General features: G+C 39.2%; 6 protein-coding genes and 1 long non-coding RNA gene across 10 annotated transcripts; 3 read left to right on the top strand and 4 right to left on the bottom strand.

Moving 5' to 3' along the window:
* The first annotated feature begins 587 nt into the window (after positions 1 to 587).
* LOC135650012 (uncharacterized membrane protein At1g16860-like) lies at positions 588 to 6,646 on the top strand. Of its 2 annotated transcripts, XM_065169062.1 has the most exons (6): positions 588 to 783; positions 1,790 to 1,903; positions 3,714 to 4,772; positions 5,363 to 5,518; positions 5,692 to 5,900; positions 6,182 to 6,646. In XM_065169062.1, exons 3-6 carry the CDS (start codon positions 3,870 to 3,872, stop codon positions 6,372 to 6,374), a joined length of 1,461 nt encoding a protein of 486 aa, XP_065025134.1. In that variant the 5' UTR covers positions 588 to 783; positions 1,790 to 1,903; positions 3,714 to 3,869; the 3' UTR covers positions 6,375 to 6,646. The 2 variants fall into 2 exon arrangements, with proteins under 2 accessions (XP_065025134.1, XP_065025133.1); XM_065169061.1 differs by lacking the exon at positions 1,790 to 1,903 and having other exon boundaries at positions 589 to 783.
* A 1,343-nt stretch (positions 6,647 to 7,989) lies between these two features.
* Positions 7,990 to 9,416, bottom strand: LOC103998729 (transcription factor bHLH35). 2 transcript variants are annotated; one of them, XM_009420287.3, is made up of 5 exons: positions 9,276 to 9,416; positions 9,015 to 9,177; positions 8,709 to 8,939; positions 8,445 to 8,615; positions 7,990 to 8,369 (listed from the first exon to the last, which is right to left on the bottom strand). In XM_009420287.3, exons 1-5 carry the CDS (start codon positions 9,347 to 9,349, stop codon positions 8,229 to 8,231), a joined length of 780 nt encoding a protein of 259 aa, XP_009418562.2. In that variant the 5' UTR covers positions 9,350 to 9,416; the 3' UTR covers positions 7,990 to 8,228. The 2 variants fall into 2 exon arrangements, with proteins under 2 accessions (XP_009418562.2, XP_018674108.2); XM_018818563.2 differs by having other exon boundaries at positions 8,451 to 8,615.
* Positions 9,417 to 10,904: 1,488 nt separating this feature from the next.
* LOC135648422 (uncharacterized) lies at positions 10,905 to 13,143 on the top strand. The gene is made up of 3 exons (XR_010500958.1): positions 10,905 to 11,107; positions 11,185 to 11,268; positions 12,886 to 13,143. It is a non-coding gene; the product is annotated as an uncharacterized LOC135648422 (long non-coding RNA).
* A 3,714-nt stretch (positions 13,144 to 16,857) lies between these two features.
* LOC135648492 (uncharacterized) lies at positions 16,858 to 17,439 on the top strand. Its single transcript, XM_065166238.1, has one exon. The coding sequence runs from the start codon at positions 17,026 to 17,028 to the stop codon at positions 17,227 to 17,229; it is 204 nt and encodes a 67-aa protein (XP_065022310.1). The 5' UTR covers positions 16,858 to 17,025; the 3' UTR covers positions 17,230 to 17,439.
* Positions 17,440 to 18,773: 1,334 nt separating this feature from the next.
* LOC135649586 (large ribosomal subunit protein uL30x-like) lies at positions 18,774 to 21,217 on the bottom strand. The gene is made up of 5 exons (XM_065168099.1): positions 21,128 to 21,217; positions 20,880 to 21,043; positions 20,683 to 20,780; positions 19,962 to 20,512; positions 18,774 to 19,866 (listed from the first exon to the last, which is right to left on the bottom strand). The coding sequence occupies exons 4-5, from the start codon at positions 20,073 to 20,075 to the stop codon at positions 19,651 to 19,653; spliced, it is 330 nt and encodes a 109-aa protein (XP_065024171.1). The 5' UTR covers positions 20,076 to 20,512; positions 20,683 to 20,780; positions 20,880 to 21,043; positions 21,128 to 21,217; the 3' UTR covers positions 18,774 to 19,650.
* LOC135649080 (large ribosomal subunit protein uL30w-like) lies at positions 20,333 to 21,034 on the bottom strand. The gene is made up of 3 exons (XM_065167185.1): positions 20,880 to 21,034; positions 20,495 to 20,552; positions 20,333 to 20,419 (listed from the first exon to the last, which is right to left on the bottom strand). Exons 1-3 carry the CDS (start codon positions 21,032 to 21,034, stop codon positions 20,333 to 20,335), a joined length of 300 nt encoding a protein of 99 aa, XP_065023257.1.
* Positions 21,218 to 23,825: 2,608 nt separating the features above from the next.
* Positions 23,826 to 25,219, bottom strand: LOC135649008 (WRKY transcription factor WRKY51-like). 2 transcript variants are annotated; one of them, XM_065167095.1, is made up of 3 exons: positions 24,491 to 25,219; positions 24,289 to 24,417; positions 23,826 to 24,205 (listed from the first exon to the last, which is right to left on the bottom strand). In XM_065167095.1, exons 1-3 carry the CDS (start codon positions 25,108 to 25,110, stop codon positions 24,040 to 24,042), a joined length of 915 nt encoding a protein of 304 aa, XP_065023167.1. In that variant the 5' UTR covers positions 25,111 to 25,219; the 3' UTR covers positions 23,826 to 24,039. The 2 variants fall into 2 exon arrangements, with proteins under 2 accessions (XP_065023167.1, XP_065023168.1); XM_065167096.1 differs by having other exon boundaries at positions 24,289 to 24,414.
* Between the last annotated feature and the right edge of the window lie 2,276 nt (positions 25,220 to 27,495).

The following is a 27,495-nucleotide window of genomic DNA, read 5'->3' as shown; positions in this document are numbered from 1 at the left end:
AGATATTATTATGAAATTACTTTTGACATAACTAATAAGTAATATGTGTATGCCGAATCTAAACTAAGAGATAAAAAATAAAGATCATTAATTTCTGTATATAAAAATTGATATTAGTATGATCAGACTCATCCAACATTAGTGGTAATCTTTTTTAGTCATATGATATGAATTTTGAATGAGTAGACATCTCGACCATTAAAATCGATCAAGGTGTAACATATTACATATAATCGATTTGACTTATCATATAGAATTTATTATAATTTTTTGAAACAAGAAATCATAATAATAATGTTTAATCCCTACAAAGGATATAAATAAATATTATATACAATTTTCTTACAACAATAGTTGATTTCTATAGTAAAATTCATACTATATATATATATATATATATATATATATATATATATATATAATGCGGCCAGTGGATTATATATATATATATATATATATATATAGCCAGTGGATTATATATATATATATAATCCACTGGCTATATATATATATAGCGAGGGTAGTACAGTCTTTTCAATGTGCGCTTCCACTGGCCGCATTATTGTTATAATAATAATAATAATTATTATTATTCACCCTTCCCTTTCACTCTCCTTCTGTGTTCCTTCGGAGGTTTTGGTTTGGTACTCGAAGACAGCTCTGTAGCGATCGATCGCTCGCCATGGTGTGATCTTTTGCAGGTTAAGCGCATCTCCTGCCTCGTTTGAGATCGGCCAACATCCTCCGAGTCCCTCGATCGCAGGACTATCTTTTGGCTCGCAGGTTAGGAGAGATCACACCTTCTTCTCCTCCGCTCTAGAAAATCTAATCTTTTCGTGCGGGTGTCGAGGTTCTCAATCTGAGGTTGTGGTTGGCGGAGTGCTGTTTTATGTCTCTGGAATGGGAATGCGGGTACGTTAACTCTTTACGGTTGTAGATCTGAGTGAATGGGAGCTTAAAGGTTCGGTTTTTGAGAGGGGTTCGGTCGCTCTCGCGGGCGTTGCTGATGCTGCTTGTTTGGTTTTCTTTCTGTGGAGTCGGATGTGCTTCTGGTCCCTCGCTTGACCTTGATCCGGGCTTCGGTTTGTCCAGGCGAAGGCGCGTAATTAGGCGCGCTTGTGTTGATCGTCTCGAGGTAGTGGAGAGGTTTCGATTCGTATCAGAGTTGGTTGCTACGCTTTATACTATCTGGTTTCTCGTTCGAGGTTAGACGTGTATGTATGTTGGTTTTCACTGAAATAGTTGTTGGTGAAATGGGGAAAATGTGTATTTCTTAGCACTACTGCTACCGTTTAGGATCTTCTGGAGGTGGATCTGCTCAAAATTGAAAGAAAGGCGACCTTTTGGCACAGTCTTAGAACATTGAATGACCAACAAAATTTGAATTTTTTCGGAAATGGGATTTTATATTATTTGATCTGTCTATTAGATGTCTAATTCTTAATTTTTGAGAAATTGACCTTGGGAATTGTTTTTGTTCCGTAGAAATATATTAGCTAATTCCAGTACTTTCAGAGTTTAGTTAGATTTCAAATGTGACTCCAGAATGTCGTACTCCTGCTTCAACTTTTGTAGTTATTGGGATTTCATCAAGAATTCCACTGCAATACAAGGATTTTTGTCCCATTATGTTTGGTGTTAAAACTCTGTCTTAACTGAAAATATCTCCTTTTGACTTTATTCTTGTCATGGTCTTGATGGCTTTGCATCACTGCCCATGAAAATATGAATTGGTTAAAAATATTTTTTAATGCTTTTCATGATTTTTGTTCCTTTTTGGGCTGACCAGCACATGGAAAACAGCAACAACGAGAAAAAGGAATTCTTGGAGTACATACTTTACGTGGAAAAATAAGATGATTCAGTGGCATTAGCTAATGATATTGCTTCATATCAGTTGCTGGTACAGACTAAGTTTGTTTAACAAAACCAATTTACTAACTGCCGTTATTTTTGTTTGCTGATCAACACTGGATGATGGAAATGATATACTTAATGACAGTAAATGATAATCTACTGTATATAGAATTGTGGTTTCTTATTTTGTGTTCTTATTATTTCTAACGGAACCTATAGTCCTAAATTCTCTGAAGATTTTGAGCATGATTATTTCATGCAAGATATGGTTCTGGCTGTTAGGAACCTTTATACAGGCTGAATCTGCAGAAAAAGGAACATGCCTAAACAAAAATCAATTCTTGAGGGGGATATTAGGAGAATCTTTGTATACTCTGAGGCTTGACTTCTAATTGTTCTTCTTTCTAACATGTGATGCCATGTTAACAAATCTGACATGATCTGTTTGTTTCATGATGTGCTACGAATTTAAGTTTTTGCTGCAGATCAATCCCTAATTTGTTGCTTTTTCGAGTTTCATGCCATGTTAACAAATCTGACATGATCTGTTTGTTTCATGATGTGCTACATTTAAGTTTATGCTAGAGACCAATACCTAATTTGTTGCTTTTTGTAGTTTTTCTTTTCAACCATTGTTTTCCTAAATTGAAGTTCATGTTTCATTCTTATTCCAAAATTTAGATCTGGCTGTGGTCACTTTTGTAATTTCTCTTTGTCTCTGTCATGTTAGAGAGTAATGAGATTAATCACAACTTTCAATTGTTGATGTTATCATCATAATGTCTTGACTAGTTATATGTCCTCTTTCTAATTAAACATATGTTGATGTATGAGTACTTGAGAGCTTTATCTTTGGATCGTTCAAGTTTAATACGGACAACTGAATTGTTACAAAATTTTGTTTTTGGATCTGAATATATGCTTGGTGGACATTTAGTACTAATTTATCATGGAGTACTGATTTGAGTCTTCCGAGTGTGATGGCAAGACCATATCATGCTTGCCTAACTTGGAGTTTTCTTTTTTTTTTAAAACCAAATTTGATGTAAAACCAGAATCACAGCCTAACTGCTGTGTTCTGTTGATGGTTGTCAACTGATGTTGAATCTCCACTTCTATTTGGGTTTGAGTTCAATAGGCAATCTTTAGGAGCTGCCAACTACAAGAGTTATTTAGAAAAGGTGGGACAGATTGTTGTATCAATTAACAGGTAATTAGTGGCAAACCAGTTATTATTGGCGTCAAACAAAGATCTAAAGGATCATTAGGAGGCATCATTGCTATGTGTGATAGAAGGTTGATGATGATGAGCATGGATGACATTGTGCGAGAACTTGGAAATATCTACACACGCCTTACTTGGAAACTAAAAGTGGAAAAATAACAAATGTGAATCCCATATTCTCCATATATGGCTTGATGCTTGTATTTACCATAATTTATGCATTAATGACAATTCTTTTTTCTCATTTGGAAATTAATCTGGAAAGAAAGATAAAGGTTCTGATCCTATATTCTCAAGACAGCTTGTATGCTATCTGCAACTACCGTGTGGTTCTCTCTTGCCACAGTGGTATTGGAGAATGCAATATATTATCAACAATGGCTATATCTTTAGAACTGAGCAAGTTTCTCAACTATGTTTCTGCATGTATGGTTCTAGTGCATTTTGACATCGAACCCTGATGCATAACATTGTTCATTTGTTCTGTCTTGTCTTGCAATATGTTGCCCATTGTATTGCATGCTTCAAAATTGAGAACAAGTTTCTCAACCATGTTTTTGCATGTGTGGTTCCAACAATGCTTGTGATGGATTCACGATATCTGACATGGGTCGTTTGTTCTTGTCAACAGGCTCGATTGAAAAGAAAATCATTGCCCCATGTTTAGCTTGCAACTTTAGCCTCATATCAGCAGCACCAGCTATTGCAACTCATCATTGATCCCTTTGGATTATACTATTTTCTGGTGGTTTTTAAATAAGTAGTGGAGCCAGATTGGCAAAACTTGATGGGTTCCAGATTTCCATCACATCAGCTCAGCAATGGTCTGTATGTTTCAGGCCGGCCTGAACCACCAAAGGAGAAACCTCCAACAATGAGCTCTACTGCCATGCCATATACAGGTGGAGATATAAAAAAGTCTGGAGAACTTGGGAAGATGTTTGATCTCCATGTGGAGAAGTCCAGAAAATCTGGGCCTCTTAATGCCCCTTCAAGAAATACATCATTTGGAGGTTCTGCTTCCCATTCAGGCCCTATTATGCCTAATGCCTCTGGTCGGTCTAGCTATTCAGGTTCACTCTCTTCTGCAGTTCCAGGTGCTGGTCCTTCACTAGTCACTGGATGCTCCAACAGACAGAAATCTAATTCTGGGCCACTCAAACATGGAGATCCTGTTAAGAAGTCATCTGGTCCTCAGTCTGGAGGAGTCACTCCAATGGCACGCCAAAATTCTGGTCCACTACCGCCAGTGCTTCCAGCTACAGGTCTCATCACATCTGGGCCAATTTCTTCTGGTCCTCTTAACTCATCCGGTGCACCTCGAAAAGTATCTGGCCCTCTGGAATCTGCTGGATCAATGAAGCTACATAGCGCCTCCATTGTTCATAACCAAGCTGTTACTAAGCTCAGCCAGGATGATGACTATTCATTCAATGGGAGCTTGCCAAAACCATTCTTGTGGTGTGTGGGTTTATTGTTTGTGATGGGGTTTATTGCAGGTGGCTTCATTCTTGGTGCTGTTCACAATGCCATTCTCCTCATAGTCGTTCTTGTTATATTTGGGATTGTTGCTGCACTTTTCATTTGGAATGCTTGTTTTGGAAGGCGAGCAATCATAGGATTCATTGCCTGTTATCCTGATGCTGAATTGAGAACTGCAAAAGATGGGCAGTACGTAAAGGTTTCTGGGGTATGTAATTTTTCAAAAAACAGAGCTTGTTTTCTTAGTAATATGGAAGTGGAAAAGTTAAAATTTGTTGAATTAAATATTTGGTCTCTTTACATCATTTTTTCACCATACAAGAAGGATTTGCAGTATGTTGTTGTTCGCTGTGCATGTTCTTTTTCAATCTGCCTATGAATTTGATTGCATGTTTTGGCCAACTTTGATATAAGATTTGGTCAAGTGTGCTATAAACTTTCAGATTTGCAACTTTGTTAAATTGTGAATTTCATGTTTCATGTCACACTGGAGATCACTAATTGATTGCTTCCTGATTGATCTTTGGTTGAGGGTTTTTAATGGACAGTATAGAATGATTCATGTGTAATACTTCCGTAAGTTCTTGATTTATTTTAGTTAGTGCAATGACAAATTACATACTGAGTGGATGTTTCTTATTGAAATTTTATACTACTATTGCTGCTTTTTTGTGGCTATTGAGGCTTTTCTTGGTTTTGCGAAGATGTTTCTTTTTGACATTTTACACTACTATTTCTGCTATGTTTGGCTATTGAGGCTTTTTCTGCCAAGATGATAAGACTTTAAACTTCCTGCAGGTTGTTACATGTGGAAATGTCCCTCTTGAGTCATCATTCCACAAAGTTCCTAGATGTGTGTACACATCTACTGGTCTGTATGAATACAGGGGTTGGGACTCAAAGGCTGCCAATTCCCAGCATCGCCGTTTTTCTTGGGGACTAAGGTCACTGGAGGTAGTTATTAATTTTTGAAAATCAGTATAACCAATGAATAGTAGTGTTATTTGTGCTGCCATGGTATGAAAACTATTTGGGATCGGAATTTATATTACAGTATTAACATATGTTTATTTTTTATTTTGATCCTGATCTGATGTTTCCAATTGAACTTTTTGAAACTTTGGCAGAGGCATATTGTTGACTTTTATATCTCTGATTTCCAATCTGGGTTAAGGGCTTTGGTCAAAACTGGTTACGGTGCTAGGGTGACTCCATATGTTGATGAGTCTATTGTCGTTGACATCAACCCAAACAAAGACATGTCTCCAGACTTTCTCAGATGGTTGAGGGAAAGGAACCTTTCAAGTGATGATCGTGTGATGCGACTGAAAGAAGGGTAATCTGAGCTTATGTTTCTTTGTTAAACTAGCGTTTGTTCCATTCATTCTATATTGAGGATCTTCATGTTCTTTTATCAGAATTGAAATGTAGAAGCAAGATGTTATGATTTTTTTTGCTTTTTCCACTGAATTTGGATAAGCTCCTGGTTCAGTGGTCTTAGTGCCAAGATACTAGAACTATGCATTAGCTTTTGATTAATGACTGATGGTTATGTTAGCGTATGACTAATTTGGCACAAGTTTTTGTTTGTAAACCATTAAATGTTTTGCCCTGCAGCTACATAAAAGAGGGCAGCACGGTTAGCGTGATGGGGGTTGTCCAAAGGAATGACAATGTTCTGATGATAGTTCCACCATCCGAGACATTTTCTACTGGGTGCCAGTGGGCTAGGTGCATACTCCCGGTAAACCTTGAAGGAATTGTGTTGAGATGTGAGGACACCTCAAAAATTGATGTCATACCAGTTTAGCAGATATTGTTTGTTTGTGGTCAAAACAGTAGCTAATTATATATGTCAGCTCCAGAATTTGTTTGTTGGCTGTTGGCATTTGCAATATCTCAATCGATGATGTTGTATGATGGATCTTAAGAAATGTTGTTTGCTTTTCTTGGGTTTGATTGTATAGCTTTATGCGTCTTTCCTTTTTCATGAATTAAGCTTGAATATTTTGTAAGAAGGTTGGCTTGATCACTAAAGTTGAGATCTTTATTTGGAAGAATACCATCACTCATTTTGTGTTGTCTTCTGGTGTTACCTACGTGAATTATATATGACAAATCCATTTCATTCCCTGTGTCTGGTGGTTGTGGTTCAAATGGTGCTAAATTTGTTTGATTGTTTGCAGAGCAAGTTCCTTTGATTTAGTCATCAGAGGCATTTCCATGAGCAAACTTTTCTATGCCTCAACCTTCTCTATCGGAAGCATACTTGGTAAGCTTTCAATAAATGATTGATCATAAACTTAGCCAGTCTAACAAGGTTAGTGCTTAATGTATATGGCACTGCTTGCAAGATTTATGATAAGTCATCATGTCTACTCATGTTGCTAAATACAAGCTCTTTTTTCGCATTGTATAAGATTTGATGTCAAAGTCTCATCACTTCTAATTTGATTCAGTTGAGATAGATGAACATTCAACTTTCATGCCCACTCTTAACATACCTCAGACTCTGAACCAAACCCACTTGACAGTGTTTACATGGTTTTGGAGTTGCTGTCATTTTCAATCATCATCTTCTATAGCTGATGGCAGACCTTTGATTCCTTTTTGTTTTCTCTATTGGATATGATTTTTATTCATTATATGTTGATCACTTAGTATTTCTTGTGCTTAGATGCTCCTTCTTTCTGTACTTTTTTCTTTTTTTCCAACCTGTGGTAAATTGAAGATGGGAGTGCTACCTTTTGTTACTTCTCTTTTCCAGCTTTAATTTGGCAATGTTTGATTTGATAGGCCATGTTGTTGATAGTGTTGGTGCATGTCAGGTATAGCTTCTCTTCCTTTTCCATGTCACTTTTATGTCCATGTTCTTAGTTGCTGCCACACCTCAGTACCAAAGCATGATATGTATTGTTCAGATGTCTGGATATTTTCTTAGTAATGACAATTAACACTGACTAAAAAAACACCTCAATTTAGGACACACCAATAGTTCATAAGCTGTTCATGACCAGTTATAAACTGCCCATTTTCACCACCATGTACTTATCTAAGCAACTGTTTGCTGCAGACATTCCACAAGTGAGCACAGGAGATGCATGCTTAGAGACAGAATCCCCAGTGGCTGGCAATAATTTCCATGCTCAATTATGCATATCCATCTCATCTCTCACAAGCCACAACATTCATCTGCAGACAGAGGTTCACCTACTGGAAGCTTGGTTGAAGAGTTGACATCCATAGTCTGACATCAGAACAGATCAACATCTTAGAATTTAGTGACTACAAAACCTGGGGAAAATGCCATGAAAACAGAGTCATGATCAACATCCACAAGAAAGAGTGATAGATGCAATGCAAGAAACACTTTTTATCTCAGACACCATAACACATAAATTGTGGTAGAATGTATAATAACATGATTACGTTAATGCATTCTTTATTTCATCTCCTAAAACTAGAGACTCCTAATACAAGTGCTTCTACATCATTCATTTTATTGTTTGGTGCACTGCAATGTTGAGACCTATTCGACAACCTCTTAACATCCTTGTCTTTTACATTGCAGGATCTCTAGCTAGCTCAGCAATGATCCGATACACTTGGATTCACAGAAACATAGCAGCTGATCATACATGCTCAAACTCTTGGATCTGTCATCCTATGCGTAGAACAATGGAGTTCTCGGTCTTGTAATATTTGGATCGGCTTCACGAAATGATGCAGTGGCTTCTTGAGGCATCAAATGCTCGAAGGTGGCTTCGATCTTTTCCTTCAGATGAGCACTCTGCCCTCCATCAACCTGAACGTGTCGAGCACTTGTGTCATTGAATGGAGAGAGAGAGAGAGAAAGAGAGAGAAAGAGAGAGAGAGAGACCTCGACCATTAGAGTGTGGAAGATCATTCCGGATCTAGACGCGACACTGGCAGCGATGATCCTGAGATCGAGAGACTCGACGACCTCACACACGCGAACCATGGCATGCCTCTTCTTGCTGCAAGTGATGATGATGACAGAGATCCCATTGCCCAACTCACGCACGCTGACCTGCACACAGTGTCAGAAACGACGACGTCACTCGACGGCCGCACTTCACAGCACCTCCACCGGACTACACCAACTTCACGACGGCAAACTCACTTCCATCGCTTCCACGGACGGCATCATCGGCAACTCAAGTTCGGCACTGCACGAGCTCCGTGGCGCCGTTCTCCACTTCTTCGCTTGTGCACGGCAAAGCTGTCCATCGACCGGTGCAACTCTCTTCCTGTGAGGCTCCTGCTCCGATATCTCTTTCAGCAGTGATTTCTCTTGCTCTTGGAGCTGTTGTATGTAGTTGATCGCGTCGAAGATTATCGACGCCTTGCTCATCTGCACTCCAAACACTAAGATTAGATGCATTAGTTGCAGAGACACAGCAGCAGTAGCAGCAGCAGTGCTCTTCACCTTTGTCATGTTGGGGACTACACTCCGGAGATTGTACAGCTTTCTGTTGAGCTTTTTCCTCCGTTCCCGCTCCATGATGATGGTATTCGGTAGCGCCGAATGAGCGGCCATGTCCGGCGAGCTGGAGTTGCAGTACCCGGACAAGGTTTCATCAAATCCCAAGCTGCTTCGTTCCATGTTCAGTAGGAACAGAGGTGAGAGACTGAAGGGAACACTAAGAATGGAAGACGAACACGACAAACATGCAAGGCTGGAGTGTACCTGCAGAGCTCCTCCGCGTCTAGGAGACACTTGATCTCCCAGTAGTTGGCATACTCACTCGGATCGGCGTCCATGAGACCAAGAAACGCACGGATGCTCTGATCCACTGCGTGCTGCTGCACCCGTATAAATCCTCTCGAGTCAAGTCGACGGACAGAGACTAACGGAGGAGTCGTTACACGCCAACCTTCCCCTTCGTCGTACGAAGCAATGGTACATCGGTCTTCCATTTGGCCGGTGTTCCCGCTGTTGCCGCCCACTGATACAGCCAAACCAGACTTTATTTTCGCTCTGAGATTGACGTGTTATGATCCGAAGAACGTTGACTTGTCTTCGACAGGGACGGCGCGGATCATCTGTTTAACGTGTGAGATATAAAGAAAAATAATTTTTATATATGAACAAATATTAACATATTATAATACAACAATCAAATAGAATATCAAGATATATGTAAAAAATCTTTTAAATGTGAAGGATAAAAATCATGGAGTAAATTAGAGATAATTCACTATAATAATAATGAATATACAAATTTCAATCTCTTGTTCAAAACCTTAGCAATAATCATAAAAGAATAACTGGGATACAACGATCACGTCAATGTGCATAATATCTAAATTTTTCGTAGTTCTTCCTAAATAATCATAGTAAGAATCTACTGTAGATCTGATCAAACCTAAGATGAAAGCACTATAAAATGATTGAGAACGATCTCTCTGTATTGTCCTTGTCTTTTTCTCTTTCTTTTTTTTTTTTTTCTATCTTATTTTTTTCTTTTTTTTTGGAATCTCGTAACCGTAAAAAATTGTCTAGTTGTACCTTTTTCTATCTCTTTTTATAACTATCATATCTCATAATATAAATTAAGATTAGATTAAAAGGAGATGAACTGTGAGCTGATAAAAGCATGCCTTGAAGGGTTGTCAGTCCAACAACGCCCTCCCTGTAGCTCCCACAACCAACGACCTCCCCTCCCACCGTCATTTCGTCGAACACCTGGTTAAGTTCTAGAAACTTGCTTCGTTCCCATCTGCTTGGCTGCGTATGATTCACGTTGATCGACCACAGCTGGTCAAACCAACTCCAAATCACATATCACATCAAGAGGAAACATATGGACGCGCACCGACGACTACGGGTGCGTCTGCATTGTTTCATCTACAGATATCAGCGGCAAAATTGACCAACGGAGCGAAGCACGAAGACCATGCGATCTGTGTCCATCTCCGAGAAGACTTGTGCTCTGTTGTTGGGGATCCTGCGGTCACGTAGGGAGATGAAGACGGGTGTGAACTCCATGAACAGATGTCGTTCTTTGATTCTGATCTCAATTAACCCCATACATTTACGTCAACGTAAGTTTTCGTCTAATAAGACACGATTACGATGGGACGGTTGTCCTATTTTTGCTTTTATTAAAGCACATCTTCACCGTCCACGGTACTCACCGGTTGCGGGTGTCGTGACCGCATAGAAAGCCAAGAAGAGTCTATGCGAGAGTGCTCGATCCACCGTCCATAACACCAAAGATGACTGATCTGGTGAAAATACGTAGGTCGGATCTGTTGCGGGGAGATGCCAACGTCCGCATATGATTTTTATGTGCAAATGCGATCTCCCTCCCAATTCTAGGGTTTGGGTTTCCTTGGATTCGTTCGAGAGAGATGAACGGCGTCGATGGCATCGTGCAATCTGGGATGGAGGAGTGACAGTGGCGTCCATGCGCGATGGTGTAGCGTCGGAATGGGAGCGGCGAGAGCGAGGGATGGAGTTGGAAGGGCCGTTCGATCCGCTCGTCGTGCCCCACGGCCCCAGGATGTCTGATGTTTGTGCGTATCTAAAGATCCAATCTTTGGGCATTGATTGTCGTCCTTGCTGACTTTTGTGCGTTAATTCACACTGGCAGGTTGAAGCCGTGCTCTTGTCGCTTGAGGGGTCAGAGATGAGCCTTGGATTGAAGCTTTTTCCGTCATCTTCTACGGAGAACAGGGTATTTTGTTGACGCACTAAGAAGTTATTGATTGAATCCTCTGCCACCATAATTATTCTTAGGATTACAGTTTTCTCATGCTGCTCATCATTTTTTTCAGTTTCACATCAAACTTTAACATCATAATTTTATTTATACTTATTAGAATTTTAAGCATAACCTAACAAGATATATTTCTAACTTTTATTCTCAAATTTTGTTTTCTTTTCTTCTATCTTCTTGATGCAACACTTCCAAAAATTCTCAAATAGTATAACATTACCAATTTGCTTTGTTAGTGTTAAGCAAATAAACTGTACAAACAATAGTATTTTTTCAAGATTCTTTAGGGATCCTTCTTTCTGATGTGCATTTCAAAATGTTCTTTGTCGACATTGAGAACATAAGGACGTTTGCTTACTTCGTCTGCAATGTAATCTTGAAGAATTTTGTATGATATGGTACCTTGTTGGTTTTGCTTTGAATTATAACTTGGTCATGTAAAAGATTTCAACAAACATTGGATGGCTCAGTTTTGGCACTCCCAACTGTTAGTAACTTATTGTATCTTGACGGTAATCTCATTGACTTTGTTGTAGCTAATTGTCACTCCCCTTCTTGTCTAACCAAATTAAAGGACTTAAAAGTATTATTTAAGTCCTAGATACAATATGAACTCATTATTTAGGTAATCTCATAACTTGAAAAGGCAGTGCACCCCAACTGTTAGTAACTTATTGTATCTTCAAGGGAATCTCATTTAGATTGACTTTGTTCTAGCTAATTGTCACTCTCCTTCTTGTCTAACCTAAATAAAGGACTTAAAAGTATTATTTAAGTCCTAAATACAATATGAACTCATTATTTTAGTAATTTCATAACTTGAAAAGGCATTGCACCCCATCTGGTAGTAACTTATTGTATCTTCAAGGTAATCTCATTTAGATTGACTTTGTTGTAGCTAATTTCACTCCCCTTCTTGTCTAACCTAATTAAAGGACTTAAAAGCATTATTTAATTCCAAAATACAATATGAACTCACTATTTAGGTAATCTCATAACTTGAAAAGGCATTGCACCCCAACTGTCAGTAACTTATTGTATCTTCAAGGTAAACTCATTTAGATTGACTTTGTTGTAGCTAATTGTCACTCCCCTTCTTGTCTAACCTAATTAAAGGACTTAAAAGCATTATTTAAGTCCAAAATATAATATGAACTCACTATTTAGGTAATCTCATAACTTGAAAAGGCATTGCACCAGATACATTGCCATATACTGAAGCAAGCCACATCTGTGGTATTGGCCAGCTAAAATCAAGCTACATAATCCAATGTGGTCTGCTGCTTATGTTAGCCACTTACCTAAAAGGCATGCTTATGTTCTTTGGCCTTTTTCGTCAAACTAAGTTTTCTTTCAGATAATATATTAATGCATTTTACTCAGGCCTGCAGTGAACATTGAAGGATCTTTCAAAAACAAATTTCATCTCCAGCTAAGCTTAATGCCTCATCAGAAGCATGATGAGTTTTCAGCTGTCCATCATTCTCATGGTTTCTTTGCACTAACCAAACCTTTAAAATCCTTATTCCCTTTGGTTATGGTTTTCATTATTCTTTATTTTGCTTCTCCCCTTAGTATCTCTGCTGAAGCTTGGGATGCTTAGATGCCTGCAATTACTGCTGATGGTCACAATTCATTGTGGGAGATCCATACTTGTGGCCTTGTCAATGGACAGCATGGATGGATGGGATGAGCGAAATGTTTTCTTGTTTCTTTAACTCTGCTTAGTTTAGCTTCTACCAATCATGTAGTCAATTATTAGATTTTTTTTCTTTTAATCCATTGTCACTGCTTGTGGGACCTTGGAGATGAAGATTAGCTCCATGTTGGTTCTTTGGCCTTCTCATGGTCAACTGTAAGCTTTTTGTCAACTCAATGTCGGTTGGTGAAGGATTTGGTTATGATGATTATGATGAGAAAAGATTTACCTCAAACTTTGTAAACTGCAAACTACTGATATTTACTTATCATCTGTTTTCTTTGTATTAAATTCAATCTTCAAAATAGTGCTTAGAATTTCTCTAGCTAGAAACTACAGCTATACAGAAAAATTTTATTCATGAACTGCATCGTAAGTTAGGTGACCTCTTGAGTTTCGTTTCAAGGAGATGCAAAAGATAGCTTTCATTATTGTGAAGCCAGCTTTGTTTATGACTTCTCTAACAGTCTTGCCTCCCATCAAGAATAGAGAGTTTAGGAACAGCCCTAGCATCATCTTCATCAGGTATAAATTTCATTATGAGGATCACTTGAAAATTGTTCAGTGGCACCAATATCATGTTTATGTTTTCACTCTGTCTCGATTTTGATAGGGACCCCTTTTTCAACTTGAAGATCTACTTAGTCTCCGAATTCACAACCTTCATCTGATTTGGGCTCTTCTCTAGGTTTAACCCAAGTTGTCTTCCTTCTCAATAGATAATGAAATTATGGGTGGCACTCATCTCCATCATCGCATAGGTTGTTTGGCTATTTAGCTTAATGTCCATGTGTATTAGCTCGTTGTTTCTTACTTCCTATTGCTTTGTCTTCACGTTCATGCATTGCTCCCATCCGAGGTCCTTGTGACTCTTCATTGTCTTTGTTGGATTCCAAATTACTAGAACTAAGTGTGGTGACCTTGCCATTGTCCAATCTAGGAGGATGGATTGATGTTGTCAACGCATTGAATGCTTACTTTTGTAAGTACTCTCTCAACATGTGTAGTCAATCATACAAGAAACATTCATCAACTTTTGGAACTTTGCCTTTTTAATTCGACCCTCGTGGGAACTCTTTTTTTTTTTCTTAGTTGCAGATTTCTCTCGGGAATACTTAGATGAGTGATTTCCCAAAAATTGTTTCTTTTTCTCCGACGAAATAAAGTTGATGAGCCTTTCTACATCTACGATTGCCTCCACCAAATTAGTTATATTCCTTCGATGTAGTTCCTATTGTGTCTATGGTTTTAGGTTATTGAGGAAGCTGAACAACTTATCCTTCTTGTACATATCTTGTATGTCCAATATCAATGCTGAAAACTATTTTGCATAGTCCCGAATGGAAATGCTTTGGCGAAGTTATATTAACTTCCTTCTTGCAACAAACCTTATTCTATGGTAGAAATTAAGTTCTCAACTCCCGCTTCAAGTCCTCCCATGTGTTCACTTAACACTGATCTTGTTAGATCTCTTTCCAACATGTTCGCCAATGAAGTTTTGTATCTCTATTCAGATACATAGTTATTATCGAAACTTTGATTTCTTTAGAATTGGGCCTCGTGACTTGAAAGTACTGTTCCATGTCGAATAGAAAATTCTTGAACTATTTCGCTTCTTTGGCACCTTTATAGTAATGCAGCTTAGGTGCCCTTAAGTTTTATGGCGAAGCAACGCGGGTGTTATTCCCTTCCATATTAATAGCCCTCGTGAGTAACGTAATCCTAGACTTGAGTTTCAGCATGACTTCTTGTAGGTATTGCATTGAGTCTTAAGTGTCTTTCGTCAATCAATTTACTTGGGACTCGATCTTGTTGATTTGAAATTTTATCTCCTCTTGAAAGTTCTTTATCTCAAAAAGCCTTTGTTGGCCTCAGTAAAGTTTCTTTAGACTAGTTTCAGGAACATCAAGATAGGTTTTCGCAGCTATAAATCTCTCCTTATAGCTTTTCTTTCCGATTGGCGCTCCAAATTGCGCTTTCTCTGCTCGTGAAGAATAGTCAACTTCTTGCTTGTCATTTTCGCTACCATGATCTTCTTGAGCGACTCTAATAGCTTCAGAGTAAGTTTGTACTTGCAACCTACCTATGATTGCTTGGGACAATGGTTTGGTTTACCTTGTCTTGCCCTTTTCACTATGGTGTTTCATCATGGCGAGATTGTAAACTTTCATTAGTTGCTTGAATTGTTTGTCCACTCTAATCTTACAATATCACAAACTTTTGGAATTGCCTAAATCATGAGGCATCCTTTGTTATCCATTTGTAAATGGTCAACTTAATTACAACCTCACTCAAGTCTTAAGAATTTGTGAAAGAGCAAATTGATTATTTTCAAAAATAAGTGATAGATAAGTCTCGATATCTCTCAAAGATGATAGCTTTACAAACAATTCAGGAAATACTTAGAATGCAAGAGATAAAAGAAATGAAGGAGATAATATAGAATTTAAAAGGCAAACGAATAGTTACAAGTCCACAAACTATTACTCACTAGGTGTTGGGCATTGATTGGATTCACAAGTTCAGTTGTAAAGCCTACGGGGACTTGCTAACGTGTATGATACTTGGTGAGCAATCGTTTATAGACTTGCGATTGTTCGTTTGCCTTTTAAAGTCTTTGTTTTCTCCTTCCTCTTTTTTCTTTTACATACCAAATGTTTGTTGAATTGATTGTAAAGTTGTCCTCTTTGTGATATGTTGATATTTGTTTATCACTCACTTTTGAACTAATCAATTTTTTCTTTTGCATGTTCTTCGAGACCTGAGTGCGGTTGCAACTAGATTGACCCATTGCAAATGAATAACGTAAGGGTGTTTGGCAATTTAAGCATTTCTAGCTAAGTCTGTGATTGATAGTAGGGTGACATAGGGATCTCATCGAGGTCAACAAAGAGTGAGGTCGGGCGGACCTCTTGGGTCTTCGAGGCAATGGCTAGGACGGTATCCATCAAAGATAACGACCAGGTTGGGTGACGATCGAGGGGGAGAGTCCTTCCATGACGGAGGTGGTGGCATTACTAATAGGGGTAGAGTGGTAAATAGGTTCATCTAACAATACATGGTGCGATGGGTCATGCAGGGGCTTGATGATCACGATGCACGGGGGCTTGATGATCGACATGGTAGAAGGTGATAGGGCCTCACAATGATACGAAGACCAATCATATAAGGGTAATCTCACCTTTTAAAAAATTAGAGTTACGTAATAAAATAAAAATATTCTATGAGAAAAAAGAAAATTTAAGAATTTTTTTAGAAAGTTTACCCATCATTATATCTTTGAGAAATTTACCCTATGCTTCTACAATATTCCTACAAGGCTAAATTCGCCGACATGTCTCATCAGGAATAGTGATTTCTTTGGTGGTTTCTTTGATAAGTCAACCTTTCTTTTGAACCATATTTTTAAAAAGACATCTTACTTATTACATTCCACAATACTTATCACAATGAGGAATTGAACGTAAGAAAAAAATTGATTTTGGCTATCCAACTTTCGTGTTGGACTTTTCTACACTTATTACGTAATAAAAAGATCAGAAATTTATATATGGACATTAATATATCAAAAAATAATAATAATTTCTCCATAATATATCAAAAATAGTATGAATTTTGATTTCTTTAGTAGAACAATCGAGGAGATTTATCTTGATTTACCATCAAATCGATTTTGTAATCTCGCGGGACCAAAATAGATTGTCACATACGATAAATATTTGCATTTGTTTAATCTATAATCAATATAAATGTTCTTTAGTAATATAGAGTTTTCAAGAATATTCGGATCAAATATACAATATTAAAGAGGAAGAACAAGGCAAAGACACCCTCCCTTTACGATAAAGCTCCGTAGGCCTCTTCTCTCTCTCTCTCTCTCTCTCTCGGTGCGTGTGGGCTCAAACAACAACGCCGAGTCTCGCTCTTCTCCTTTCTCTTTATAGCCGTGACAGGTCCAGTGGATCTTTAGTTGCAGGAGGAGGAAGAAGACGAAGACGAAGACGAGAGGGAGGGAGATGTGTCTGGTGTTGCTGTGCAGCGAGGAGGAGAAGGTGCTGGGGACGCAGCAGGCGCCGGGGAGCTGCCCTCACTGCGGCGGCGCGGTGATGGCCACCGACGTGGAGAGCGCGCGGCGGCTCTGCTTCCTCCCCCTCTCCCGCAGTGTCAAGCGCAAGTACTCCTGCACCCACTGTTCCCGCCGCCTCGTCGCCTACCCTTAGCCTGCCGCCACCAACCTCTGTAAAATAAGATATCATCTTTGCCTCGGAATTCATAGTTTCATGCTCTCTCCATCTTGGATTTTGTATACGGTTTTGGAAACTGTTGGTGGTTGCTTCTCTGTCTCTCTCGAAGAAGAGAGAAAAAGGAGCATATTCGATGTAATATCTTTGGTAATCGCAGTGAAATCTAATGATTTTAGTGGCCCCAAATCCAATGTGATGTAACATTTCAAGTGCAGATTTGATATACCTTCACGTATGAGACACAATCAAACTGACTGTTAAACAATGAACCGTGATAAATGGCATGAGTGGGCGCAGCTAAATTCGACCACGATTGTTAATTTCATGAAGTTAGTACAATGTCACTGTGCTAATTCAGCATGGTTTGACCAGTGAGACTGTCGTAGACGCCGAAGTTGACCGGACGAAATTGATTTCATTACTTTGATCGATGGATGTTTTTTTGTTGTTTTTTTTTATGGGCTTTTGCACATATGTTCTTTCAAAGTTTAGGAATAACATATTTGATCCTTCAAAATATAATACTATATATAATTTTACTTAAAAATGCTTATATCTTTCATAAACATCAATTTTGTAAGCATAGCATTAGTCCAATAAACTTTAGTTGACTGCTATTTATTATCAGTGATTTTAAAAAAAAAATTCTAAAAAAATTTAGCCTTTTCATGCTTTATTATTTTTTAAAATTTTATTTTTTATAATTTCATAAATATACCTTGTTCATCACTCGTTACATTCGCCCTATCAAAAGGAACGAGGCCTTGCCATGATGCCCCGTTATAAGGCTCTCATGATGTCTCATCGTTAGATCTTATTGTTTTTGTGTTATCTTTTTCTCTTCACTTCTAAGAGTATAAGTTATAAGTTTGAAATTGGCATTAAGGGTAGGAGGCAAAAGGTAAGCAAGAGTGGCAACTATGGAGGGGACCTTAGGGTAAGACGAGGCAAAAGTACCAGTGAGGCAAAGGCAACAAGAGCATTTACAAGACTACAAAAAATAAGAGATACTATCCCAAGAAAAATGGAAACATGAATACCTTCCAAGAAAAGGCCAAAGAAGCTTTTTCAAAAAAAACATCTAAAAATAAATTTAAATAACAAAAAATCTAAAAATTAAATTTAAAAGAGCAAATACAAAATTTTATTATTACCTAATTATATTTATCTAGTGACCAAAATTTAACCAATCAACCTGTCAGATTCCTACCAATGCAGGCATGAGGAGAACCAAATAGGTTTCTTTACACCTATAAATTGAAAAAAAAAAAAAAAGACTTTCATAAAGAAAACTATTGAATGAAACAAATTGAATCTAACACTCTCTCCCTTCTTATTCCAACATGCTGCAACCTAACAGTGTTGGCACCTACTAGCACTACTAGCACTTCCAACACCTATTGCAAGTCACTCTCATAAGAGAGATGTTTCAGATGAGGTTCATTTTCAGGTCCCTATTTTGTGATGGCAACCTTTACCAAAACTTGTCATATTCAAATCACATGAAAGTTGTACAACAAGCGTTCTTTGAATATATGCATTGTAATTACTTCACCTTGACCATTAAAATGTCTCCTCTACATATCATACATACGTGTTTTCAGGTGCACATTGAGAAGTTGCAAGGAAACCTCTGCATTCTGCAGGGAAGAAAACAAAACCTGAGGGGAGGGCTTCAAGTTTAGTCCTAAATATGCCCATGAAGGAGACAGCCTCAGGTTAGTCTTGTGTTCTTGACACCCGAAGGAATGGAACATTTTTCTCCTGCCTGCATCACAATTTCCTTACAAATATTGTCAAGATTAATCAAGGGTTTCCAAAGTATAAGCTAATAATTTCTAAGAGGAGTACATCCAACAGTTGACAGATTTAACCAAGTTTGAAGGCTTAAAAAAGCCACATCTATTAGTGTTCAATAGTTCCAACAACCATCACCTAATTCTCATCAACCTGTTTTCAAGCATACATGTCCTTGACATTTATAACTTTACTTGCATAAAAGGGTCAAACCAAGGCATAGAGACCATACTGGGAATGAAAAAACAATGAGAAAACACAATCAGAACACTAGCATTATATTCAAACTTTATTTTTTTAATAAGACTACATGAAAAGTAGGCACCATAAGAGAAAACAAATGCTATTTTCATAATAAAAGTTAATACTAACTAATTTCCAACAAATGACATTCATAGCATACATTACCCAAGAGATGATTGAAAATGTACTATGAAGGAAAAGATCAATAAAAACATCAGTATATGCGACATGTCCAACAATTGATTCAAAAGCCTCAAAACCGCAGAGCTTGGGTACCAGTCAAATCTTAGCTAAAAGCCTAAATTTAAATGATTCACCTCTTGTCATAAACAAACACATGCAGAACAAACTCAGAAATCAGTTCATCCTTCTGATAAGCTCATTGATGTGATCCTCCCGGTTTCCAGCATCTCCCCCTTTAACATAGTGGTTTCTCTTCTTTTTCAGGCCACCCAGTGGCGCCTTCAACTTGGAGGGCCAAAGGAATTTGTTTGCCTGCTTAAAGTGTGGACCAACTATCATGATCTCATGGACAAGATCTTCAATGCAGATAATACCATACTTCCCCAAACCCTGCAAATACACCAGATTCAACATGTAAACTAGAAAGAATAAATTTTAATCAGGAACATATCAAACAGGCACAAGACATGCCACTTATAACAGACATGCTCAATGATTGAATTGTCTGCCAAAGGAATTCTTTGCTTGTTCAACTTTCCATATCCCCTCTTGTAAATCAATTCCCTAACAATCTTAAGATTAGGATACCTGAGACACATTATTTATTAGAATATGTCTAATCATGATTTGTCTTACCAGTCCGTACCAATGTACCAACCAACTTATTGACATGTACCAAATTATACTGATGTACTAACACATGGTATGGTAGAATGTATTGACAAATCAGTATGTACCATCTATATCGGTCCTCCTATTAGACAAGTATATATCGCCCATACCGAACACGACAAACCTTGTGTCTAACTAAACTGAGCATAATAATGCTACAAATGAATCCCGGAGAGCATAGCATTTAGTACCCACATGTCACATAAGGCTCCACCGTCTGCAACATGTTCATCGTGGCCTTGTTAACTTTCAGAAATACACTGTTGATTGTCTGCAACATAGCACTAACAAGCGTGGGTAGTAGTGAAACTACACCAAACTGAAAGATGGCGACTTGACTCTTTACCTGTCTGAGTCGAAGGAGCTGCAAGATTTTACGGGTTTTAGGGTGCATAGCATTGATACTACATGAGAAGAGTAGTAAGATAAGAAACAACCATAAATAATGACTAAATCAGCAAATGCAAATGCAAACCGACAACGTAAGCTCTAAGAAATCAAACAGTAGAAGAGCATCACAAGAAGGTGGCGTACCCTCGGAAGCGGATGATGAATAGAAGCTTGGCCTCCGGGCTGACGTAGAATCCACCCTTCATCCTCCCCTCCCTCTACGATCGGATCAGCTCCTTCTCCTACCAGATTAAACGCAGCCCAAATCCCCGTTAGAATCTTTAACGGCACAGAAAAGATTACAAAACGGCCAGAATACTACATCAGGTCGAGTTGCGCACCTGTGCCTCGTGCTACTTGGCGTACTGCTGGCGCGGGTGAAGATTAGCTCCCGGTTCTCGCGCTCCTGCTTCTTCGCCAGCGCCCTATGCGCTTTTCTCTTCCGATTCTTCAGCACCGACTCGGGGATCACCACCTTCGCTTCCTCCATCGACATCCTCGTTACCTATATCAAATAACAGGCTTCGTGATCGGAAAGCAAACACAGATTGATAGCATTGCATGGAGGAGGTGGAAGAAGCGATCAAACCTTCGAATTAGAGAAGGAAAAGGAAATTGGATAGAGGAATGGCGTCGAGCGGACGAAACGGACGATCGCCGGCCCGGGGGCGGGTTGGGGGGGTTTAGAGGGAGGGCTGAAACGGTTGATCTAATGATCAGGACGGTGGGTGGACTTATCACGATAGCATCACGCGATACGTGCAAACATCGGAGGACGTTATGTGTTGGACGATCCTCACCGCTGGCGGGATGATCGAACGGTGGATTTGTGAGACCGAGCTCGAGTCCGCACTTGAGCCCGGTCTAGTCAATTAACCCACCAAAATTGAAGCTTGAGCTGACCCAAATTCACATTGAGCTCTTCTGGCTTGAACCATCGAACCAACATTTCAATGATATGGGATTGGATCCACCTAAGAATAACCTAATATATCCAATTTTAAGAATCGCAAAATTGGATTGGACTGGCTGGTTTTATTTGATTTATACATGTTAGATTAAGTAGCTCTAAATAAGATATATAATAGAATTAATTGGATTCTGATAATAGATATTGATTAATAAAAAATAAATTTATATTATAATAGGATTACTCGAGGGATATTCTTGATTGGAGAAAGATTTATTCTAGACCATTTGCTCTCGTCTATAAATAGACAAAATCTTTAGAAACTAAATGATACATATCATATCATAGAGGACGCAGTTGAGAAATTATAATTTCCAACCATCAATCTAAGTGGTGTTATGAAAAAATAAGAAAAGAGAAAAAACAATGTCTAATTCTCTTTATAAATTGATAACTATTTTGGATCTAAAAATAATGTCCGAATAATACAAAGATTTTTTTTCGGATGACATCGAAAGGTACATATCATGATATAATATTATTTGATTTCAATCGTGATATAATTTTTTTTTATATATTACATATAATATATCATAGTTTTTATTATTACAATACAAGCTTATTATATATAATGATCCTAAAAATATCCTTTTATAAAACTTTATAATATTTATATAGTTTGTCTTCTTCTCGGAGGACATGATTTAGGCTTCCTTCATATTCAATGCTTTGCCATGTACTCATACTTTTTGAATAGTCCAAGCAATTATGATCACATTTGAATTATCAACTGCAAATTCCACTTTGAAAAGAGAGAGTTTGATTTCATTGAATGGTTTCATTAATGTCACTGACAAACTTAATTGAGACTTTGACTTGTCCCTAATAGTGATTGCAATTCCACACATGTTTGAGGTCTGCAAAGAAGAAAGTGTATAATAAAAGAAATAAAAATATATTGTCATTAGTCTATATTTAAGTCTATACAAGCATAAAACTAAAGGAGATAGGGATAAGATCAAGTAAAGAAAAAGATAGGAACACACTTTGCATGTGGAACACTTAAGTTATTTTAATATTCTAAGTATAATGATTCAAGTCAAACAAAAGGAATCAAATCATCTAGATTTTTTTGAATGTGTTGGCATATAACAAAAGGGGAATTGCACAAAAAAGTCAAATTCAATATGAACTAAAAAATGGTGACCAATGAACACCATGATTTATTAAACATGTTGGATTGGAAGTCTTCCACTATGTGTCTAATATTCTACACTCTAAAAGTATCCAAATTCTAGCATCCACACACCTGTCTCAATTTATTTTAGGGTTCCTTCTAGAAAGTCAAATGCACATTTCTTCCACTAGCAACACTATGATTTGGATGTAGCACCATATATTAATCAGTCCTCAAAATTAGAGGCAATTGGAATCATGGCATATTTTGGTACATGTTTTTTATTTCCCTTTTGACATGGAATTGGAGCTAACATTGAGATCAGAATCATTAAGCTATGTCACAACTTAGTTAAATAATGACATATGTAATTTAGACTTTTTTGACTTTTGGCTGATTTTTGCTAATGGAGTTATTGGAGATAAAATGAAATCAAAAGAAAAAGTCAACTTTCAGTGGGTTTATATATATCACTCAGTTAAAATTTTGTTCTTCTAGAATGTCAAATATTTGAAGTAATATATATATATATATATATATATATATATATATATGTCATATCAAAATAAATATCTTATTTTACCAAGTAATTTTAGTTATTATTTATTAGATAGTCTAGATACTAGTAGATTATTTAGGCTAATTAGTCTCTTATATTTGAATCATATTAGTCTTTATTTAAATAATTTATATTAAGATCATTATAATTTTAAAAATAAAATAAATAATCTTATTTATCATAACATCATTAACTGTATTAACAAAAAATATAATATACTATGTGTTGGATCGATATATGAAAATAATAGGTAAAATGATAATTTTAATAACTTTTTATTTTAACAATTTTATTAGTAAAAAATAATTTTAACCTAAATGTTAAAATTATCTTTTTCGTATTATATTTATATTTTTCGTCAATACAAAGATAAATAAAATTATTTGTTTCACTTTCACACACATAAAATTCTCAATATAAATTTTTTAAATATAAAAATCATAATACTAATAGGATTTAAGTATAGAAAGTAATTTATAATTAGCTCAATTATTTATTATAAACTTTTAATTATTATTAAAGCAATTGAATAGAAATATTTTATTAAAGAAAATAAAAGGTCAAATTATTGCTCAATGAATGTGGCTTGGAATTCAATGTGAAGTTAGAAAAATTCAGATCCAAGTAATGGAATTCATGTCTTTGGCAAACTAATTGAGTTACCATGATATGGATTCATATGTTATGCTACAGTAGATGGACCAAACTTGCTATTTCCTTGGTCAAAGGTCAACATCTCCTTTGCTGTCTTTTTACAAGTCAACTCGAAAAAACTATTTTAAGAAAAAGGGGAAAGAGAGGGGAAAAAAAAAAAGGAGCCAAACACTACAGAGCAGAACGCCGGTCAACGCGAAGTCAACCAGACGCCGCGTTAGCGACGGGCAGCGCTGTGCCGGGCCTGCTCTGGCCGTGCCGGTGCTCTCCTTCGTACGTCACGATGAGCATCGTCGGGTCGTCGGGCGCGCGCTCCACGTGTTTCCGCGCCGGGCACCCCTTCACGCTGCTGCACTTGTAGTACCCCCTGCGAGCAACAAGCATATGAGCGGCGGCGATCGGACGGGGGAGGATGGGGTGGAGGGAGAGAGAAAAGGGGGCTTCTGTTACCTCGGGTAGGGAGAGCCCTTGATGGGCTTCTGCCCGTACTTGCGCCACGAGTGATCGTCCGCCGGTATGTCCGCGTTCCTCGAGCTGATCGCCGGCACGCGCACCGTCCTCTTGTCCCGGTTCTTCCTGCTGAAGGAGGCGCACGTTAGCGGATGCACGCGTAGAGCCGATATCGTGCGCTGGGAAGAGGGAGGGGACGTACCTTTTCTTGGAGCAGTGGCAGCGGCCGGCGGGGGCCGCCTGCTTGGCGTCCTCGGGGCAGTGGGGGTGGGCGTGCTCGGGGGCCTTCCTCTTGTGGGACGACGCGAGCGGCGGCTTCCCGGAGGAGACGGCGAAGGCCGCGGCGGCGGGAACCAAGATCGAGGAGCCCTGCTTGCCGGTGACGCTGCCGTCGCCGGTGAGCGACGAACTCGACACCGTCCCCGAGGCGCTGAAGCTCTCCTTCGGTTTGGTGAAGTCGAGGGTCACGGCCCGTGGAACCGCCGGGGGCTGCGGGAGGGGCACCGGCGCCGGCGCAGGAGGAGCGGGCGCGTGGTGGTAGAGCGCCGCTGGCACCAAGGCCGGGTCCTCCACAACCGGGGGTACGAAGGCGGGCTGGGCCGGGCCGCGGCGGAAGCGGGCGTGGCCGGTCCGGTTCAGGACGGAGATGACCTTCTTAAACTTGGCGATGGTATGGTCAGTGACCTCGCGGCAGTCCGACGGCGGCTGCTGGTGCGAGAGCTGGAAGACGAGGCGCTCCAGGGTGCGAAGCCCCACGTCGGCCGCCTCCCGGACCGCGATCTGGTCGTCCATCCTCCGGTAGCCCATCGAATCGACGGCCATCAGGGATCCCCCAAGATTCGTGCAATCACCGCAGAAGCTTCAGATCCAACCGACCTTAGAATACCTCCAAGTAGAAGAGGAAGAAGAAGAAGAAGAAGAAGAAGCGATTAAGTCTTTCGAAAGCAAAGGATAGAAAAGGATTTATAATGCCGAGAGAGCGGCGATGGTCACCGGTAAACCGGCTCAATAAGGAATACGCGCAACCGTGTGTTCGGATCCGACGGTCCACGTTCGATGGAGATAGATCAGACGCTCCCTCTCGAAGTTGAACCGGCCAATGGGTGGACTTTCTGGAGGCGACCCGGTAAACAAGAACGCAGAAATGGAAACATCGTGCTCTGGCTCACAAGTCAACCCTTTGAACGATTCATCGTGGACTTTGAACGCTCGTTGAAATGAAAACATGCATGCTATTAACCTTCTTTTTATTGGGTCAGCCAGATAATTAATTCCAACCTGGGGATTAATGGATTAAACTGCCGGTGGTCTATAGGAGCCGTTGGATCAATGGGGGAGGCATCGGACGGTGCAAGGAGCGGGAAGGGGTTGACCGGAAGAGAGGTTTCCTCGAAAAGGGGCGTGGCAGCGGGGCCCACGTGTCCCGTCGTCGCCCGCAGGGCTGACGCGTGGAGGGAATCGTTAAAGCTGACTCCTTTGGCCGGTTCGTTTACTTGGTCAGGAAGGAAGCAGCGATGCAGAAGCGGGAAGTCAAACGAGGAACAGCACCTCGACGGCGCGGTGACGTGAGAAAGCCGGTCGTCGGATCCGCGCATCAACCTCCGGGATTCGTGTCCGCGTTGTGCGCCGTCGGATGATTCCCAGGTGTGGGTCCCACACGCCGAATGGGATGAGGTTGTGCACGTCTGTGGGTGCAAACAACCCGGGTAGGTCAAAACGGAGGGTGGCCCACATGGGCCGAGTCCATTAATCTGTCAGGTGTTGGGTTGGCCCACACGGGTCGTGTTTCCTTAACATCATCTCGCGGCCATGATGATGAGCTCAACTCGCAGGGTTGCTCGGAGCTGTTTCCTCACCGGAGAATGGGGATCTGTGCGCACCACTTGCGCTGCTTTTAGCAGAACGGAAGCCATAATTGTGGATCATATGATCTCTTCTTCCTCCTCTCGCTTTCCGCACAGATGGTAACATGTCACCTACTTGGAAATCGCGAGTGTTCTCGAGTAGGGTTTACGTGTTTCCATGCATGAAGACATATTTAACTGAAACGAGACCTTCACATGGAAGAAGAAAGAAGAAAACTGCTGGTTACAAGATTTCTAAGCTTCGAATGAGGTTTATCCCGCTGTTGTGGCATGCAATGGTGCAGTTTCCTTGGTAGAGGGTTGGAGTGAGAGAAGAAGATCCTAACCAGAAATGGAGTTCTTTGATCATCTAAGCAGTGAGTAACCTACCGAATCCTGCTTCACAAGTGCCATATGGCTCATCAACCAAATCCTACGATTTCCAAGTTCATGAAGATTCCATATCTTTTGGCATAATGCTCAAGGGTATGAAGAGGAGGAGATTGGAGTAGATGTCATGTAGTGAGTTCTAGTGTCAATGTATCACTACTGTTTCTTTCTTTTCCATCTTTTCTTTGTTCCATGTGGATGATGATGTTTAGCATGTGAAGCTAGTCACCTTACTGCAGTATGAGTTGAGTCCTCAACTGTTAAATCAAAAGCAAAAGTGAGGGGGAGGTTGCCTTCTTGATTTCCTTTTGCAATCTCTCTCTCTCTCTCTCTCTCTCTCTTCATACTTTTTAGGTGATGAGAGAAGAAGAGAAGTCTAAACTAGTTTAATGTTCTTGGATTCTGTTGAATACTTTAACATGAAACTACTGCACCTCATTTTTCTTGTCTATGAATCTGATTCTTTGACTGACAACCTATGTTCTTGGAACTAATCCTCTGAAAGGATCTTGTGTTGTGTTCTTCTTAGATAATGAATCTTTATTGAGGTTTCATGAATCTTACTTTAATTGTACTTTCTTTTGATTAATATCACCTGAGTGTAGCCTTTGTTGTCTCACTACACTTTCTACTTTCATAGGCTTCCTTTTCTTGTAACACACTCCTCTCTTGATTCCTGACAGTTAATTGTACATTGTAATCTGAGTCTTCTTTGCCTTCTGATAGTGTTATTACAGAAATTATATCAGCTTAGTTTCCATTTGATTGCAGGATGTCATCCCTTCTCTAAAAGACTTGACAGGCTACAATCTTAGTGGAGTCTATCAATCTTAAAGGAGCCATTGCTTGCTCCTTAATTTTCATATGATATAATCACATAAAAGAGCTCTGTTTTGTTATTTTAATTATATTTAGAGGATTTCATGTCTGTGGGAATAGTCCTTTCTTTCTGTATACTCCAACAATTCCAACT

Source organism: Musa acuminata, chromosome BXJ3-9 (genome assembly GCF_036884655.1).
Source record: "Musa acuminata AAA Group cultivar baxijiao chromosome BXJ3-9, Cavendish_Baxijiao_AAA, whole genome shotgun sequence".
Classification (NCBI taxonomy): domain Eukaryota; kingdom Viridiplantae; phylum Streptophyta; class Magnoliopsida; order Zingiberales; family Musaceae; genus Musa; species Musa acuminata.
This window is presented reverse-complemented; position numbering and strand designations above follow the sequence as displayed.